The sequence below is a fragment of the Plectropomus leopardus genome, chromosome 19 (genome assembly GCF_008729295.1).
Source record: "Plectropomus leopardus isolate mb chromosome 19, YSFRI_Pleo_2.0, whole genome shotgun sequence".
Taxonomy (NCBI): domain Eukaryota; kingdom Metazoa; phylum Chordata; class Actinopteri; order Perciformes; family Serranidae; genus Plectropomus; species Plectropomus leopardus.
The window spans coordinates 18,977,687-18,997,994 of record NC_056481.1 but is presented as its reverse complement, the minus strand read 5'-3'; the positions used below and the strand labels follow the sequence as shown (position 1 = coordinate 18,997,994).

Sequence of the window (20,308 nt, the reverse complement as noted above, 5' to 3'; positions counted from 1 at the left end):
GTTGAGGGTCAGGACATAGATGGACTAGTAAATTGAAAGCTTTGCCTTCAGTCTCAGGTCCCACTTGACTATAACAGTCCGTTGAGCACCACATCACTGATGACGCCATGACCCTGAGATACTTGAACTCCTTCGCTTGGGGCAGTAACTCTCTTCCAACCCAAAGGGGGCAATCCACCATTTTCCAGTAGAGAACAATGGCCTTAGATTTGGAGGTGCTGACTCTCATCTCGACTGCTTCACACTCAGCTGCAAACAGCCCCAATGCATGATGAAGGTCACGGTGTGATGAAGCAAACAGAGCCACATCATCTGCAAAAAGTAAATATGCAATTCTGAGGTCCTCAAACTGAACCGCTTCCTCCCCCAGCTGTGCCTCAGGATTCTTTCCATGAATACTACAAACAGGACAACACCCTCTTAAAAAGGTATTTGACCATATGCCGAGTATGCAGACACAGCTCTCACTTAGGTCGTACGGGGACTGAATGGCTAACCCCACCCTCACCCCACAGGACAGTCACAAGCCTTCTCTAATTTTATAAAGCTAATTTAGACTGGATGGGCAAACTCCTACAACCCCTCCAACAGCTTTGCAAGTAAGGAGCCAGTCCACTGGTCCATAGCCAGGATGGAGTCCACATTGCTTCTCCTGGATCCGAGGATTGACAGTCGGTCAGAATCTCTCTTCCAGCACCCTGGAGTAAACTTTCCCAGGGAGGCTGAGCAGTGTGATATCTGGATAATTGGAGAATACCCTTTGGTCCCCCTTTTTTAAAAATGGGAACCACCACCCTGGTCTGCCACTCCACAGGCACAGTCCCTGATCTCAACGCAACACTGAAAAAGCTTGTCAGCCAAGACAGCCCAACAACAACAAAATCCTTTACCCTCAGATCATTGTCATGTGTAACCAGTAAAAACATGGGATATTTATAATTTAAACAAAATTTCCAAGTCATATTGATGATGAAATTAATCTACTTTGAGATGTTTTACCTTTCTTGATTTTGAATCTTCCATTGTTTCTAAAACAAACAGAAGCACATGGGTAATTATTATACATGTCATTGGACCTTGAAGTAGGCTGTCTGGTATTTAAACAGTCCTTCCATCCTGGTTTGCATTATGTTTTGTTCCATGCAGCAGTGATGTTGCAGTTTCAGTGAGGATTTCATCTCCTAAGAAGAGCAAGCTACTCATGTTTCTTCATAGATGCAAACACAGTGCGGTGTGTTTGGGGCACAATCTAAAGAAAACAATAACCACAATACATGCCTTTGTCACCCTGGGAGAAAGTATCAGACTCCCTTAAAATTTGCAGCGTTTCTGGAGTTGCTGGGTTGGGGTACTCTTATAATAAACTCTGTGAAGCACTATTATATGGCAATTTCTTAGTAATTTTTCCCCTCTTGTAAATTTAGTGAATATAATGCATAGTTATTCCTTTCTTTGTGTGTATGTATGTATTTTTCCAACATGTCAAATAGGTAACATTTCAAGGAGTAGTAGTTGCCAAGCTTAAATCTTAAAGTTAATCTTGACTTGACAAAAAAACAACCAAAAGACAATGAATTTATAACCATGTTAACTTAAGTCACTTTGCCCTAGAAATTTGTCACAGTTACTCAATGTTATGCAGGAAAAGAGAAAGAAGAAGACCTATACCAGTGTAGAATTTCATGAACTGACGGCCCTGCATCCCTTTGATATTTCCCACTGCCCTTGAATGCCTAGTCTGTACGGAGACAGAGAGCAGCGGCGGCTCCCTGCGGAGCAGCGCTGCGATTGGCCAGAGCGGAGAGGGGGGAGGGTTTTTCTCCCCCCCTCCTCGCCTCACTACTGGTGTTGTTTCCCTCTTCTGCTGCTTTCCCCTCTCCTCTCCTCTCCTCCCATCCTAGAGGACAGAGCGATGCGGAGACAATAGGACGCAGAGCCGAAGGAGTCTGAAGGATGCTCGGCGCCACATCCACCGTCACACGGCTGCACGGAGGCTTTTCACAGGATATCAGGCTTTTCTCCTGGCTCACCTGGCCCTCTTATGCGATCAGATTATCCCGTGTGTTTACCAGCAGCCTGGGCTGACAGGGCAGACTCCACAGCCTCCATATGGGAACCAACTGAAGGGTGAGTGCCGAAATATAACCGGAATGACGCTGTCCTCACCTACACCCTAACTAACCCGTGTCTGACTCAATACGTTATACAGCAATCATTATGATAAGTACACGGTGTTTTCTTGTATTCGCTGCATCATCGATTAGGCCTGCTCTGTGCAGCAGCATACACTGGAAACAATGCTGTGGTTCTAATGGTGTGTGTATATGTGAGTGTTATTCCATGATCTTCAGCAAACAACAAAAATGCTGCATTTTAGATTGTATGCAATGTTTCTGTAAAGTGGGATTATAATTATGTTACCACCATGCACCTTTTGGGGGCAGCCAGGTATCTGCAGCAGTGTCTGTGTGTGTGTGTCTGTCTGTGTCTGTGTCTGTGTGTGTCACTCAGGTCTGAGCTCTGTTTCACTAAGTGAAATTGATTTTCCTCAGAGTCAGTGTAGTTTGAGGACGTACTGCAGGTGGCAACCAACATGATGTTGCCCCACAGAGTGCTGAAGCTGAGGATGTCTGGAATAGACCATGATGTTTACATCCAGACTGCCTCCATGCCCATGCTGGTTTTAGTCCTCACTGGGCCAAAGTGCCGTGATTTGTTTTTGAGCCTTCCTTATGAGAATTAAGTGTTGTGACAATGTTTTTGCACCCATTATGCTGCATTATTGTCATCCATTAACGTAGGAGTGAACCAACTTGTAATTAATTCCCTGTTATAGAGTAATATTCTGTTGCTTTATGTGTTCTGAGTCACTGTGAGAGGATGTCTGGTTATATGTGTGTGTGTCTGTTTATGATTTGAGCCAGAAGTGCAGCTGATCAAAGTGGGCTTAAGCTCCTTGACGGCACGTAAAAGCAGACACCAACACACACGCAAGATACACTCCAGCATGATGAGTCACGGATAACAATGTAGGTCACATAGACAGTCCGGTAGGGCTGCACGATATCTGGAAAGCATGCGATATGTGATTGTGTTGTTGAATATTGCGATGAATAAATGACTCATGTTAAAATAACAAATATAAAAGTATACAGTTTTAATGTCTTTCTGCTTTAGGTTAGCACTGCTAAAATAGACCCCAGACAATAGATAGCATATGCACAATGAATTTTAAAAAATGCAGTGGTCTTCATAGGTTTTTAATGTTGTAAGTCACCAATGAAATTTGTATTGTATTTGTATTTGTTGTAATTTTTTAACAAATTGTAGTGTTATGTTAAATGGTTGTAATTATGGTTACAGTCATTTATGTTGAAAATGTATATGAAAGTTCAACAAATTCCCAAATCTAAACTTTATCAAACAAAACCAAAGACTGCACATTTATCTTCATATGCAGTCTATGTGCAAAACATACAAATGTCACATTTTGAGCCGTGTTTAGAGAGCATCAAAATAATCTAGCCAGTATCAGTTAAATTAGATATGATTGTGATTTGTGATAATGCTATAGAAGTATAATTCATGTGGATAATCCTTGACATTTTCAGTGAGTCACTGTATAACTTTAATAGCTAAACATTTGAAGAAGTATGCTCATTCTCTTTAATTTTGGTAAGAATTTTTATGTTTTCCTTTCACTTGTCCTTTCACTCTCATTCCATCATTTGTCCATCTGTCCCTTCCTCTTTCCTTCTTCCTTTTCTTTCCTATTTTGTAGTTAGTATTTAAGATGTAAAAGTAAAAATATATATTTTATTTAGGAAATGTAGTGTAGTATAAGTGAAAGCTGACAGAAATGTAAAAACTCAAGTAGAGTACAGATACTCCCAAAAACACTCACTTTTTAATTACAATAAGGTCAGAGGTTAGGTACAGAGGGGTGAGGTAAGAATTATTATTGGCCTGACATTTAGACAAATTTGGTCAAATGTGTTACTTGCTACAAAATTTGCTACATGAGGGATTTGAGTGGTATGTCACCACAAAACACACACACACACACAAAAATACTTGCTGGTGCTTTGTTTTTTAGCGGTCCTTGTCATTGTGTGCTGTTCTCCCTCTCTCTCCTCATTATTTCTTCACCCATAAACCACTCCTTGTCAATGCATGGCCACACACACAAACACTTTGATTATGTGTGTGCAGCAGTCACCTCTAGGCCCTGATGACTTACAGTCTCGGTCAGTTACTGTGGTGACTGACTCTGTGAACCCAACGTGCTCATTGGCAGGTCTTCTTCAACAAACCCTGAGTTTGTCTCTCTCTACATCCCCACTTTGATTCTGTTGGTATCAAGAAGCTTATCAGGTGAAGTAATAAGTGGAGAAGTGCTGCATGTCAGAATCTAAATCCTGCTTGGATTTTGGGTATTCAGGATGATCTGAAGTGACTGCTTTTATGTGCTGTCAGTAGTATCTTTAACCCTTTGAAACCTGGATGGACATCACTTTTCTTGTGCTTTTTCAATGCCTTTCTCAAGTATTTAAACCTTTTAACTCTTGGTGCTATTTCTTCCAAAAACAGGATAAAAGGCAATGAGTAACTTGGTAAGAAATGTTCCACAAATAGCAATGAATTAGTAGATTTTAAAAACTATTTTAAAAAAGCAAGAGAGAAATATCTACAAGGTACAAGGCAGATTTATTGTTATTTATCTTAAATGTGGTGTAAGAAGAAATGAAGTTAAAGCTGATCCTAAATCCTGCTACATCTTTTGAGGAGGTGAGGAGTCTCACAGCCTGGGGAAAGAAGCTGCTCCGTATTCTGGTGGTTCGGCAGCGGATACTTGTGTATCTTTTTCCAGATGGCAGCAGGGTGAAGAGACTGTGGCTGGGGTGGCTGCTGTCTTTCAGTATCCTCTGTGCTCTGTGCAGACACCTCACTTCACCGAGGTCACTGATGCTCTGCAGATGGGAACCAGTGATGTTCTGGGCAGGTTTAATCACCCGCTGTAGAGCCTTTCTGTCCTGGGCCGTGCACGAACCATGCCAGTTCATCATGTTTCCAGTCAGTATGCTTTCTATTGCTCCTTTGTAGAAGTTAACCAGGATCTTACTCTGGAATTTAGCCTTCCTAAGTTTCCGTAGGAAGTAGAGCCTTTTCTGTGCTTTTTTAACCTGGGTGGGGATGTGTGATGACCAAGACAGGTTCTCAGTGATAGTGATTCCAAGGAGGATATAGCTGTTAACCTGCTCCACCTCAGCTCCACTGATGGAGACAGAGGTGTGTGTCTTTGACTCTGTCTTTCTAAAATCAGCTCCTTGGTTTTACTGACCTTGGGCAGTAGGTTGTTCTCTCATTGTTGTTTGTAATACGGCCTATGATGGTGGTGTGGTCCGCATACTTCACAAGAGAGTTCTCCTGATGTCTGGGAGTGCAGTCATGGGTGTACGGTGTGAACTGGAGGGGGCTGAGCACACAGCCCTGGGGGGCTCCGATGTTGAGCACTATTGTAGAGGAGGTGTGCCTGCCAGTCTGAACTCTCTGGGGTCTGTATGTGAGGAAGTCCAGTATCCAGTTGCAGAGTGTTGTACTAAAGCCCAAAGTGTTACGTTTTCCAATCAGCTTCATGGGAGAGGTTGTGTTGAATGCTGAGCTAAAGTCAACAAACAGCATCCTGATGTAACTGTTCTTATTCTTTAGGTGAGTGAAGACTGATTAAGAGCAGTAGGTATGGCATCCTCTGTGGATCTGTTGGCTCTGAAAGCATACTGGTGAGGGTCCAGGCAGGTAGGGATGTTGTTTTTGATGTGCTGGAGAACCAGTTTCTCAAAGCACTTCATTAGGATGAGGGTAAGAGCCACAGGGAGGCAGTCCTTTTTAGGTACAGGAACGATGATGGCTGTCTTGAGGCAGGAGAGAACAGTCTCTTGTGAGAGTGAGATGTTAAAAATATCAGTTATAACATTAACAAGCTGATCAGCACAAGTTTTTAGTACACATCCAGGAATGTTGTCAGGGCCGGCGGACTTGTTTATATTCACTCTCAGAAGGAGTTTTGTCACATCTGCTGTGGTCACTGAGAGTGGCCGGTCCTCTGGAGGTAGAGTAGACTTCACGGCTGAGTCCTTATTGAGGAGGTCAAAGTGAGCATAAAATGTGTTCAACTTGTCTGGCAGCGTGGCCTCACATATGATGGGGGCGCTCCTGCTTTTGTAGCCTGTGACATTTTGAACTGCCTGCCACATATCTTTAGTTGCTGTTGAGGTCTCTCTCCAGTCTCCGCTGATGTCCACTCTTAGCCTCCTTGATGCCAGCTCCCAGTTGTGCTTTGGTGATGATGTATGCCTCCTTGTCCCCTGACTGAAAGGCAGCTTTTTTTGCTCTGAGAGGAGTCTTCACCTCCGCATTCATCCAGGCTTTCTGGTTGGGGAATGATTTCACCGTCTTTGTGATCACCACGTCATCAACACATTTGCTGATATATGATGTCACAGAAGATGCATATTCTTCAAGATTGATCTTGTTATCTTGAATGGCAGCATCTTTGAATATTTGCCAATCAGTGTGCTCAAAACAGTCCTGTAGAGCTGCAGTGGCTTTGTCTGTCCACACTTTAACAGTTTTAACTGTTGGTTTGACCCTTTTTATCAGCTGACAATATGTCGACAGAAGGAGCAGAGAGCAGAGAGTCAGGACCTGACGAACCTCCAAGTAGGATCGAAACGTTGTCTTGAATAAATTTGTGTGGCATGGAGTAAGTGTGCAGGCGTTACCTTCTTCTTTATTCAAGTTTTTCAAAAGCTTTGCACCTACACAATGTGCGTATAACCATTCTTTTTTAACCTGGCAGAATGAGCAGAGAGATATGATCTGACAGGCCAAAGTGAGCGTGGGAGTGCTTTGTAGCTGTCAGGAATCTCTAAGGAATGTTTTTAAGAACTAAGGAAATACTGTTTATAATTATCATAATCACATAGGCCTGTTTAAGATTATATTGCAGAATTCTTATCATTTTCAAGTACCTTTTCCAGATTATTTTCTTGTTGTTTTACTCTTTTTATAGCTAATTTTCAGTTAGCTTTCTTTTACTTTTTTAAAATTTCTTGTTATTTTATTGGCCTCTTCCCATGTTTTGAAACAAGTCAAGCCAATTTGCTGAGGTTTCAAAGGGTTGAGGAGATTTTTGTCCTTACATTTAAATATAACCCAGTTGGTTGGAAATTCTTTTTTGTTTTTGTAACACTGTGACTCTGTGCACACAAGACAACTGTCAGTTTGTCAGAGCAGTTCCACTAAAATATTTATTGCACATAATGTAAGATCTCATTTTAAATAGTACATATATGAATATCGTATGAAGCTTTAGATATGCACGATCAGTGAATAATTCTCTCTATCACTCATGATGTTATTGCACTGACGTTACATGATTTTTATATTGGATATCATATGTGAATATTTTTGGGGTGAGCAGGATTGTGACGCAGCTGTAGAATGTAGTTTGAAAGTGAGTTTTTTAAATAATCGGTGTATAGTTGGAACATGTTTTAGCAGCATTTTAGTGAGTGTCTTTAAATTTAAATTCATTGAAGTAGTGAAATAAAGCCACTTTGTGCTGTTGAGAGGTCCAAATAGATGTCTAAGGATTAAAAATACTGATTTTTAACCTCCTTGCCTGTTCAAGTACAAATCATCAACCACATTATTATTGGATCAGATTCTGAGCTCACGATCATATTTCTTTATCTTTAATCAAAATGTCTTATTTTTCATCTTCACTTGCTGGCCCTTGTGTTTTTCTCCCTGTCAGATTAAAGCTTAATAAATATATTTAAAGGCCTAAATGATAACTTAATGGACAACCCTGAATAGAATGTTATTGTGTTATTTTGAAATACGGCCGTGGTAATACCGTCTTTTTTTAAACAGACGCAAAATCCTATTATAAGATATTAAATTGAACGGGTTATTTTTTTATTATTATTTGTGCTCAGTTACTCTTCACGGGAAGCAGGGATGTGTTTACGGCTCGTGTTTCAGGAAAATCGAAGGTTATGGCTGTGTTCATTGCCTTGGCTCACTGACGGTGCTCGGCCGATCAGTTCTGCTCGCTGGTTGCATAAGCAGCCTGGGATTTAGTCAGCTGCTGCCTCTGGTCGCTGCTCTGTTTCCACAGAGTGTTAAACATGGTGACATGGAGTGTCAGTATTGAGAGAGGAGGCAGAGAGGAGGGGAGGACTGGATTTGTGGTACTGGAATAAATATAGAATGATTGCTTTGAGGTGGATAGGGGCCATGATTTATCATTCTGTAACAAATCCACTGTATGGATATGACAATATAGAGTGTGCTTTGATTTTGTTATAATATATAATGTGTACAGTGTCTATTTTAATCCTTAAAACCTGGAATGACATCACTTTTCTTGTAATGCGCTCGGATTCCTTTGACAAGCATTTAAGCCTTGCAAAACCTGAGCTAATTGATTTGATTTCTTTTGAAAACATGGCTGAAAAGGCAACAAGCAACTTGGCAAGACATGTCTAACAAATTGCAAGAAATTACTAAAAGGTGAAAAGAAAAACGCCTTGAAAATTAATATAAAAATATGGAAATTATAAAGAGAGAGAAATAAGTAAACATTAATAATAGTAAGTCAGGATAATTATAATAATAATTAACTATATTATTTATTTATATTTGTTGATGTTTTGCTAATATATATATATATATAATTTTGTGGTAGAATGGGTCAGGGTTATTGCTGATTATTACTGAGTATGTACCAGAAACTTTAGCTTCCTCAGCCAGCTGCCACCTTATTTTTTTTATTTTGTGAAATGAGTTTTTGTGTACTGCCCTATAATTGTACGACAGGACCAACTACCTGGCCACTTTTTATTTATTTACTTATTTATTATTGCAACAACATAACGTCAAATATCCATTTATTTGTAAATCAATGATTTGTGTTTTGGGGGAGTCTTTCTTTGCTGCCTTTAACTGTTATTTACAGTCCAGTGCCAGTGTTTGTGACTGTTTGGTCTTAATTTATTCTGCCAGCTTGCTTATGAAAAGTGGATTTTAATACTAGTCCAAATTTGTGAATGAAATTGTCCTCATGGTTGGTTTTGGGAAGGCTTCCCTGGGGACTCTAACTATAGGGCCATTGGGCATGCATACATTCTTCGTGTGTCTGCTTTTGTTTGGGAGTTTCAGTAGTTTGTAGTTACTTTTGGCAAAATGCTTTGTTTTGCATAGGGTCGGGGGAGTGTATTTTTTTTAAAGATGTTTTTCTTTTAGAATCAAACTTTTTTGCTGGAAACCAGTCAAATCAGCAAGTTCATGTTTTATTTTCCCAGGCAGATGTATCTGGTCCCCCTCCTGCTCACATAGATTTCCATCCAGTCTGGAGGGCTAATGTAAGTCGTGTTTCAGACGACAACTGACAACTTTACAACAGTGTGGAGCCTCTTTATGCAAAGTATGTTATGATATCATTTTTGGTTTGTGCACTCTTGTGCCGGGGACACTTCAGTGAGCCTAAACCTAGTTTAGTGAATTAGAGTGCTGTTTAGGCATTTTTGAAAACAACCAAGATGGCTGCAGCTGAAGTGGGACTTTTTTGTTGAAGTATTCATTTCAAATTGTGATGAGAGAAATGGCAACACTCGTGAATAGACATATTGATGCTACACCATCACAGCTCATGCTGAGACAACAGACTTCCTCTCAACATGGAGAGTCAACATTTGTTCTGACCTGATGAGTCATTCGGCTATAATGCTGCCTCTGTAAAAATACAGGTGCAGCTCTCTGTGTGGCAATCACAAATACACTCGCACAGGCTGCCACACACATGGAAGTTCATCAGAGCTGAAGGCATAAGAGGAGGCTTAGGTAAAGCGAGGGCGCCTATGTGTCTTTTTTAGACATACACACACAACCATCAGCATAGTTGCCTTTGGTCCTGTGGCTACGGATGCTTTCTCCTCTTGGCTGTCGCTACCACTACTTGTCTTCCCTCCACCTCAGCACAAAGTCCTCTGTCCTCTGTAGTGGGTCGCACTTCCTTGTACCATCATATAACGTAAACCTGTAAACCTGCTCTGCATGCTCAACAGTAACAGGTTCTGTGTGCAACATTCAGAGCATTACTATATCAGCAAACTATTTTATGCTATATAAAGATATAATGGATTAATGGCGTACTAAGCAGAGAATGAAGTCATGTTCCCTCAGTGTGTTTCGTAATCTAAGCTTGTGTATGTGTGTGTGTGTGTGTGTGTACCACTGGCAAGCTCTTTGCCAGCGCTTTGCACTGTGCTCCTACTATGGTTACCACTGATATGGGAACGGCGACATTGCAGAGACGTAGTACTCGCCCTCTAGTTTCCCCCACTAGTTCTGTCAGCACTGTCCCATTGTTTAACGCTGTCCATAAAACTCACATGACCTGAGTTTCACCAAGAGCCCCTTTAATGATGAAACATTTCCTAAATAATATTGTAGTTTACAGAACTCATCACAGATTTTCAGCAAATATGAAATGTGGATTTTTATTGTCAATGTTGTCTCTCCTGCTTAAGATGTTTATATAACTGAAAAATGCACAAAAATATTCTGCACCAGTTGTGGCATGCAGGATCGTTTGTTTTTTAAACATATTTTGAGCTCAGCTTATTGGTTGTATGGTCGCTCTCCCGAACATGGGTGGTGTCGCCACCTCAGACATATAGCAGTGAACTGGGGATGTACGTTTACATGCACAGTAAATTCGAGCTACGGTTGTAGCTCAATTAGGCCATTTAATTGGACTAATGTCCTTGCCCTAGTATATAATCACCGGGGGAGAGTTGATTTATTGATGAAAGTATGTCCACAGTGGGTTGCGATTGGGCCTTTTTTTGGTTGACCATTTACGTCACATACCAAACAAGTTAGCGAGCAACAAATGGTTTGCATCTTGAACGATGATAACATAGATAAGTTTTCAACTGCACATTTCGTACTTACTCTACACTTTACTTGGTACCTTCTTCTTCTTTTGTTTTTCCCGAATTTCTTCTACAAATGAATGCTTTTCGACTTTCGGGTCAACGCCTGGTGCGAGGACTATGGAGCGTGCGCAGTATGCCTCGGCCGCTTCAAGTCTGATCGAAGCATATACATAAAATATTAGCTGGATTCCCAACATAATTACCGAGGTGTGTTAGTCCGACTTTGAGAAATTTAACTTGGTACATTTTCATTGGAACTAACATGTTAACATGTATTTTCAAAGTCCAGTTTTAATAATTTAACTTCTTCTTACGTCATGTCAACATACTGACTACATGAGTCCAGGTGTGGCAGATGTATACCCAATCATGTCCTTTGCTCTGGTGTAGTAATATTTTTTTGTAACTTTGTTTTGATATGTTATATATTATCATGCTTTGTTTATACAGTTATCCAATGCAAAGTTACATTTTTATGACACTTTGTCTGCCTTGTCCAACCTGTAGCTTCTGAATAGGAGAGTATTGATATAATTATTCGCCAGAGTTATTATTTTTTTATTCACTTAATCAAAGGGAGCACCAATCACAGCAAATAGAGATTTGTGCTAAAAATTAGGGAAAAAAATCTGTTAATATCTAATCCTAGCAGCACCAGAGACTTGTAGGAGCCCACAGGCAGATCATTCACAATTCTTGCAATGTCTTTGATACCTTTTAGCTACATTTAGCAATTTTAAGGAGACGTATGTCAGCTACGATGTAGCTACAGTGGTTACATGTGAAGGCTGTATTGTTAGTGTTCGCTATACCCCTTGATGTGTAGTATAATTCCAGTTTATGGCATTTACAATGACATTCACATGATATTCCACAGATGTAGTATGACCATGTGTGCCCCTGAACATGCCCACTCAAGGCATGATATATATATATATATGTTTGTGTTATGCAAGGTAACCTAAACTTTAAACTAAGTAATTCAATTGTTGTGACAAGCTACTAGACAGTTAACACAATGCATGGTAATGACTCATCACATAGCCCTGAAAATCTGTATAAAATAGTGTATAAAGTATAAAAGGCCACTATATTAAAATAAAAACATGCACACTTATGTGTATGAGTATCAAAACTGAACAAGCCAGTAAAATAAATAATGTAAAATACTGCACATAAAAGTAAATGCAAATGAAATCAAAATGCAGATAGAGAAATTCAAAGGAAAACAGCAACCAAGTAAATATTTACTCTGAGGTTTCACATTCCCCTGGACGATAAGTTGATGTCGAAGTTATAGTAATGATGTAGAAACACGATTCTGAAATCAGACAAGATATAAGGATAATTATACACTTGTTTTATTTTACAGAACCAGCACACACACACACACACACACACACACACACAGTCACACATCCTGCAGTGCCACGATAAGCACTTCTGGTCCTGGGCAGAAACAAATGGCCTTCTCTGTTTACAACTCCCTTCTGTCTGTGTGTGTGTGTGTGTGAGAGAGAGAGAGAATTTTTGCATGTGCCTGAGAGCTTTTTTTTTTTTAATAGAGGGAGAGAGGTACAGTACATCCTCTCTGCACTGCCATTTATCACCCAAACTGACTCATCCCCCTTCACCTGCTGGTGTCAACTACTCTTCCTGTCCACTTCACACAAAAGAGATTACACTCCCACAGAGGAACACAGGCCTGTGGAGGTCTAGCGTGTTGTTCTGTCACATAGCTGGTGACTTAATATGTGATTAAGCAGGTAATGACAGCTGCTCTGCCCATAAAACAATGTTATTTTCTGCACCTAGATGGTGGAAGAGAGTTCGCCCTTTGAAGGATTTGGGAAGATTATCAGATGAATGTTATTTCTGTATGATTGATATGTGTTGATCATAAAGTAGGTGCTGTAAAAATGACAGCAGTCCAAGAGCTGCTGGTTTGTCAGAATAAGCGATGACAGAAATCTAAGTGTCTGCTCAGGGATGGAGTCGGGTTATGTAACGAGTGTGTGTGTGTGTGTGTGTGTGTGTGTGTGTGTGTGTGTGTGTGTGTGTGTGTTTATGGATACGTATATGTGTGTGCAAACTCCATTTGTTACACATGTGCAAGCATCGGTGAGGTTCAGGACTTGGCAGGCGCCTCAGACAAAAAAAAGAAAGCAATCACTAAAAATAATCACACTGCAGCAAGGAATGGATTTGCTAAAAAGGACTGTTTGACTCTGTGTGCGTGTGTGTGTGTGTTTGTGTGCATGTGTGACACAACTCTGCTCTGGCATTCCCCTTGGCAAATAGCATTTGGAATTACTTAAGCCTTCACTGCGGATAATTAGCATTTTCAGTGACTATCACACTGCAGATCAGAGCAGCAGACTTCGAGCTTCAGCAGTGAAGACGTGTTGTCTATCTTCGACCTTGAAAACCAACAGTAATATCACAAACACGCTCTCCTATTTACAACCCAGATGTGTAAATTGTTTGTTTGATCTGTGTCCATCCCTTTTTATCAAATAAAAAGGGGGATGTAATGTAGCTGCTTCCTTTCCAAAAAATGATTGTAACTGACAAGGCCACGCATGACACAGCCAACTTCTCGAACAAATCTCATATCTTGTTTTATTTATTTTTTAATAACAATTATTGTATTTAGTCGTTTTTGGATGCAAAATGACCAGTAAACCACATACACCTCAATGGGAATGAGATATAAAATATATTTGATATGTGATTTTACACATGGAAAACTATTTTGAAGTAAAAATTTGTTGTGGCTTTCTTACACTTCATATGATAAATGTGAAAATGATTTTTACATATTATAAAATTTAAAATTAAATCAATGAATGTAACTGTATTTAGTTATTTATTAGCTTTTTATTTGTGGTTTTTGCAACCTTTGTGATCCACTTGCAAATAATTATAATGGGGATTATTTCTAATTTTAGTGAGTAATTTTGTGATGAATAAAAATCTCACATTTGCAAACATTTTCTGGCATCTATAGTTGTAAGTTCGTTGGATATACACTAAATAAGCCTACCAGAGGATGAAGATGATGATAAAAATCTTTAACCTGTTGTAAAATAATCTTATCTATTGCAGTTCCAAAACAATACTGCAATTTCTATGAACTGTAAAGTCATTTATTAACAATAATTTAAAAAATAGATAAGAATAAAAATTATCCTTAGATGCCAAATAAAAACTGTGTGTCCTCTCTTGTTCCTTCACAGTGACGCCAGCTGTTAGCTGCTGCTGCTCTGTCCCACCTGAGCATCTTTTCCCCAGTTCTTTCTCCTGGTCCATCCCCAAAAACAGTCCGCAGCATGAGTTCCTCTCCGCTAGTGTCTCGAGCCAACGTGGACATCCTGGATGAGCTGCAGCTGATCGCAGCCCAGAATCTGGAGAGAGTGGAAGTCAACAAATATTATGAGGTGATCAGGGAGCTGGGCAAGGGCACCTACGGCAAGGTGGACCTGGTCATCCATAAGATCAGAGGTGAAGGACGCATTCACATCAATACACATAACCAATAACCTGCTGCTTTAAATAAGCAAAAAACAAACCCACAAATGTCTGTGTGCTTAATCTTCCTCCATTTCAACATATAAGGTACAAAAATGGCACTGAAGTTCCTGAAGAAGAAGACAACCAAGCTGAAGTCATTCTTGCGGGAATATAGCATTTCACTCTACCTGTCTCCATGCCCTTTCATCATTAACATGTTCGGCATCGCCTTCGAGACAGACGACTACTATGTGTTCGCCCAAGAGTATGCTCTGGCAGGAGACCTCTTTGATATCATTCCTCCACAGGTAGTCGTCGTGATTTTTTATTCTAGTTATTGCTTCTTTGCATTGTTGCTTTTGGACTTTAACCCTGTGAAACCTGAGCAAAATGGTTTGATAACTTTCAAAGAGATAGGGAGACAATAAGCAACTTAACACAACATGGCCAAAAAAAGTAGCAAGAAATTAGTAAAAAAAAAAAGACCAATAAAATTGAGAAAGAAAATAAGCACAAAAATAAAATAAAATAAACAAACAAGCCAAAAAAATACAAGTAAATTACCCAAGAAAGTGCTGAAAATTAAATTATTAAAATTTAATTTCTGTAACATCATTCTAAATACATAATTGTTATGAATGTAATTAATTAATTTGTTATTTTTAAAAACTAATTTTCTGGTAGCTTTCTTGTCACCTTTTACTAATTTATTGCACATTTCGAGACATTTTTTGCCTAGTTGCTCATTGCCTTTCCCCCCTTTAAAGAGAAATCAAACAGATTTTTCAGGGTTCAACAGTTAACAAAAATATTCATCCTGACAAGTTTTTTAAGAAGTTAAGTGTGTTAAATCAGTGAAGAAAGCTGTCAATACAATGATGTATTGTTTTATTGGTTTTTATGCTACTGTCTGATCTCCCTCGGTCTGTTCCTTCAGGTTGGTCTTCCTGAGGCAGTTGCAAAGCGCTGTGTGCACCAAGTAGCCATTGCCTTGGATTACCTGCACTGTAAGAAGCTGGTCCACAGGGATATCAAGCCTGAAAATATCCTGATCTTTGACCGGGAGTGCCGCAAGGTCAAGCTGTCGGATTTCGGCATGACCCGCCGAGCTGGCTCCCCTGTGAAAAGAGTGAGTAACATCTTTCTCTATGACCTATAATGGTGCGTTTCCACCAGCTGGTTGGTTCAGTTCGTTATGCATTTTTTTGTGTTTCCACTGTGAAAAGGTATGAATGGTATCCTTGGTACCTTTTGAAACGTCCCTATTTAGCACACAGATGCGGTACTAAAAGGTGGAGCTAGAAATGCAGCAGTCCATTGATTGGTCAGTAGAGAATCAGCGATCTGCTAGTTTAATGAATGTACATACTGTGACAAATTTTTCACGCATTAGTTAACTGTAACTACGAGATAAAAGACTGTTTTGCAGCCTTTAGCAGCAGCTGAAGACTGAGAGAAAATAATTTAATTCACTGTGCCAACTGTTCGGGCAACTTTTAAGGCTGTATGTTTACCTGTCATGTTACACAATGCATAAGTTGACAACAGGAATCCATTCTAACACCTTAAATTTCAAGATGACAACTTTGACCTTTCCATTTGTTTTTATGGTCTCTCTTGGATGACATATACTTTTAGTAATGAGTTTAACACTTTAAGCGTTTAAAAATGTATATTAATTGCAACTGGATTATGTGAACTGTATATATGCTAATCCTCACTTGGAGAAAAAAAAATACTTGGCGGAGCGTCCATTATTCTAGTGCACTCTGCTCTTGCCTGCAAGGAGTTAATGCACAAACCCGCTTTTTAAAAATGTCACATAGAGAGAGACTCTCACTCTAGCCTGTTCTTGAAAATGTCAGCGTGCAGCCCATTCTATGGACGATATACGGGATGCAGACTTCACTCTGTATCACTGGTGAACATGAAATGCTGAGAGTGCTGCTGGACGGAGCAGTGAGTGACAACAACCCCGCCTACATGTAAGGGCCTGTGTCCACATGGTGTTTTTCTTCAGCAGAAAAGCATTGGCAGAACGCTGGGGAGCGTTAATCCAGCACTTCAAAAAAAAAAAAGAAAAGAAAAGAACTGCTCCCAGAGCTTTTTTTAATGATGTCCTGCATGTTGGTTTTGTTACTATGACAACTACAACCAAACATTAACATTAGCAAGTAAGCTAATGTGCCGCCTCATTAAGAGGGCTGACGACACAGTAAACAACAAGCTCAATACGGAAAGTTGATAAAAGGACAACGCACATCAGCAACATCAAGTGTCCGCCAGGCAATCTTCACCCACAAATGGGCAACCAGAGGAGCTCGGAGCGATCGCACCAAAAAGGTGGAGATCTCAAAAAAAAGATGCAGAGCGTGGCACTTTTATTGACAGGCTTTTCTCCAGGCGGCTGCATGCAGACGTCACCCGTTCCTCATTGGGAACAATTTGAAAAAAAGACACTGGCGCTGAGAAAAAACGCTACGTCGACACAGGCCCTAAGAGCACTGTCTGCAGTGGAAACGCTAAACAGATCTAGGGTCTAGGTGCCCGTTCATTGGTGTTTCAAAGGTGCTATACAAAAAGCTTTTTAATGGACAAGCAGCTTAATTCTGTCTTGTTTCAACCATGGTGTTGACCTGTTGAGTTTCCCCTCCAGGTGAGTGGCACCATCCCCTACACAGCCCCAGAGCTTTGTGACGTGTCCCGCCACGAGGGTTTCTCTGTGGACTACAGCACTGACGTTTGGGCCTTCGGTGTGCTTCTCTTCTGCATGCTGACTGGCAACTTCCCCTGGGAGAAGGCACTGCCTTCTGACTCCTTCTACCAGGAGTTCATCCGCTGGCAGAGGAGGAGGACGAACACGGTGCCGTCCCAGTGGAGGCGCTTCACTGAGCAGGCCCTCCGCATGTTCCGCCGGCTGCTCTCTGTGGAACAGGACCGCCGCTGCTCCGTCAAAGAGGTCTTTGGCTATTTCAGCCATTCTTGGATGCTGGACGCAGAGAACAACAACAAAAATTGCAATGGCAACAGTGGAGGTGGTGGAGAGAGGGTTGTCGGTGGAGGAGGAGGAGGAGGAGCAGGAGGAGGAGGGGTGAGGGGAGAGGTGGACGGTGTTATCTCTTCATCTTCGTCCGGGGAGGAAGACGAGGAACTCCTTGTGGAGAGGATGAAGCAACAGACTCTCTCCCCACTGTCGCCTCTCTCTCCCATGTCTCCTGGGGCAGTGGAGAGGGCGAGCGGTGGTGGCGCGAAGGGCGGGATGATGGAACCGGGCGGCGGCCACCATTTTGTGTCCGTCTCCACTAACAGCTCTGTGTCGTCCACCAACAGCTACGATCGAATGCCACGGGAAAACAGTTCACCTGGTGGTCGCATGCTGGTGGCTACACCTATTGAAATCTGCGTTTGACTGCATTAATGTTGTCACGGACTCACTGGTACACACTTTTATACCTCTCATCCAACCACATAGATGTGCATGCTCGGAAAAAGAAACAAACTGACAACAAGTACTAACACATATCCTGTTCTAAACGAAAGGAAGGGCAGACACGGAAGACTTACCAGAAAGTATTTGAAGAGTGCGTACATTCATCATGAGGTAGAGTTTTTGGTCACAATGGAGTCAAAAGACTCCGTGAGAAGCCCCATTTATACTTTGATTCCGATGTTGTGTGCAAAAGCAGTTTCGTGAAACCCAGAGGAAAAATGAAAAAAATTGCTTCCAATAGAGATTCTGTCAATGAGACTATCTGAAAAGAAGACCAAAATGTATTTCTTAAAGCAATACTTGAAGCAAAAAAAAGCAAAATGAGACACAAAAGGGGGAGAGTGCTGTGTGATCTCTTCAGGACGTGACCGCTGTCATTTTTGAATGAAGCCAAGGGACAAAGAATTTGTATTTTTGGAGAAGACTCAAAACAGAGTTCAAGGAAATACCTTGTAAGATAAGAACGACTGAATCGCGGTGTCGTATCATGTGTAACAAAAAATGTGAACGCGTGAGTGTGTTTGGTGTGTGTACCACTGTGCGTGTTTTAAATCCAAAAGAAGCGTATTTATTTTTGCTTTGAGAATTTTATTATTCGTTTGAATCTAAAAAGACTACACACTCTATTTTTTCTATTGTTTTTTTTGTAACACAGCTTTCTTTCTTTTTCATTAGACTTTACATTGTATTTTGGTGTTCTGGCATCACTGTGCCAAATTCTCACAGCTGTAACAAATGTGCAACACATTTGCTTGGCTGCTGTACATATTGGTATGAATAGCTACATATCGTGTCTGAGGTTTGACCGGCGGAATATTTCACGGCTATCGTCTGTAAACCAGTATGTCCCTGAGCGACAGACTGAGAGAAAGCAAATAACGTCTCTGTTCTCCATGTCAAACATATCTACTTCACTGGTGAAAGACTATTTTCTACTCACTCTCAAAAATCTGTTTGTATGGCTTCTGTTTTCTTTGAAACGTTTTTCAGAATAATTCTGTTTGTAATTGCTTGTTTTCCTCGAATCCTTAAGCAAAATGTATTGTCTGAAAAGAAAAGAGAAGAGATCACTTAGCATTTTCAACTCAATCTGAAGGAAAAAAAAACACAGAAGATGTCAGAAGAGTCGCCTTTTATAAATTTGCATGACCAGTAGCTCAAAGTTATCTTTATGAAGAATTTGAACCAGCTTTACAAAAAATACGGAGAAAAAAAAGGATAAAAAGAAACGTATAATGTCGTGATGTGAATTTTTTGCCGTAGCACAATTTCCTGCATTATGTCCCTGAGTGAATATTGCTGTCATGATCTCTTGAGACATCCTAGGGCTAAAAAAAAAATCTGAACAATATTCTGTGTGTTGTATTTGTAATGCTATTTGTATTGCTATTAATGCTGTGTACTCATCTCACCACCTTCAGGAGCAGAAAAAAAAAGCAAAGCATGAGGACATAGAGTGAGAGGCTTGAATTCAAATCACAGGTAGGGAATTAAATGATTTAATCTTTTATTTTTAAATTGCCACCTTTAGAAAAGTAATGTGATGTAAATTTTTTTTTGTTTTTTTACTATGATAGAATCACCAGGGAAAAAATTATCCATTACTTTCTTTGACTAAACATTACTGAAATAATTACCTCCATAAATATCCAATTACTACCCTTTATTATACCTAAATTTGAAAAGAAAAAAAGCAGTGGATTATGCATAGGAATGGGCATTTTGTGTGTTGCTTTCCAGACACGAGCCTGCATGAACTTGTATGTGCTATAGCTCTGTTGTGAAAACCTAGTGTTTTTCTCCTGTCACAAGCTGTAGTACTGTGTAGATGTAGTGTAGCTGAAAACAACATGTTTCTTTATCTTGGGAGGGTCGGTAGCCCCAGCTCGGATCAGCTCAAACTCTGTTCTGCCCTTAAAGAAACCGTTTGCTGCTCCCAGATCAGCAGGCGAGTATGGAAATTACTACATCTTGTGACAATCTCTGACCTCATTGGCAGCCTTCTGACTCAGAACAAAGGACAGTCCTGATACAGATACTGTAGCTGTGGTGTTTTCTATAGCTGCTTGCTCTCTATAGGCCAGCTGCAAGCAGCACTTACTCTGCAGCGTTTATAGCACATCGCATTTAACTGGGGAGGCATCTCACATGACTGTATGAAGACGAGGTCTTTATTTTCTGCAGTTTTCTCCTTAGAAGAACTCTCAACCCTGTCGTATCCAGAAAACCATAAGATCCATTATAACTCAAATGAGAAATTCCAAAAATCATTTTTTGAAAAACAAAAATGAATCAG

General features: G+C 40.4%; 1 protein-coding gene across 1 annotated transcript; it reads left to right on the top strand.

Annotated features, from left to right (window-relative positions):
• Positions 1–1,511: 1,511 nt before the first annotated feature.
• Positions 1,512–20,308, top strand: LOC121959379 (serine/threonine-protein kinase SBK1-like). The gene is made up of 5 exons (XM_042508666.1): positions 1,512–2,127; positions 14,249–14,513; positions 14,628–14,830; positions 15,460–15,651; positions 17,179–20,308. Exons 2-5 carry the CDS (start codon positions 14,342–14,344, stop codon positions 17,929–17,931), a joined length of 1,320 nt encoding a protein of 439 aa, XP_042364600.1. The 5' UTR covers positions 1,512–2,127; positions 14,249–14,341; the 3' UTR covers positions 17,932–20,308.

Excerpts from the sequence above, each read along its gene's own strand:
- LOC121959379 (XM_042508666.1), top strand. The coding sequence starts at position 14,342 with ATGAGTTCCTCTCCGCTAGTGTCTCGAGCCAACGTGGACATCCTGGAT. Across the intron at positions 14,514-14,627 it reads GGTCATCCATAAGATCAGAG|GTACAAAAATGGCACTGAAG; the intron begins GTGAAGGACGCA and ends TCAACATATAAG. Across the intron at positions 15,652-17,178 it reads CTGGCTCCCCTGTGAAAAGA|GTGAGTGGCACCATCCCCTA; the intron begins GTGAGTAACATC and ends TTTCCCCTCCAG.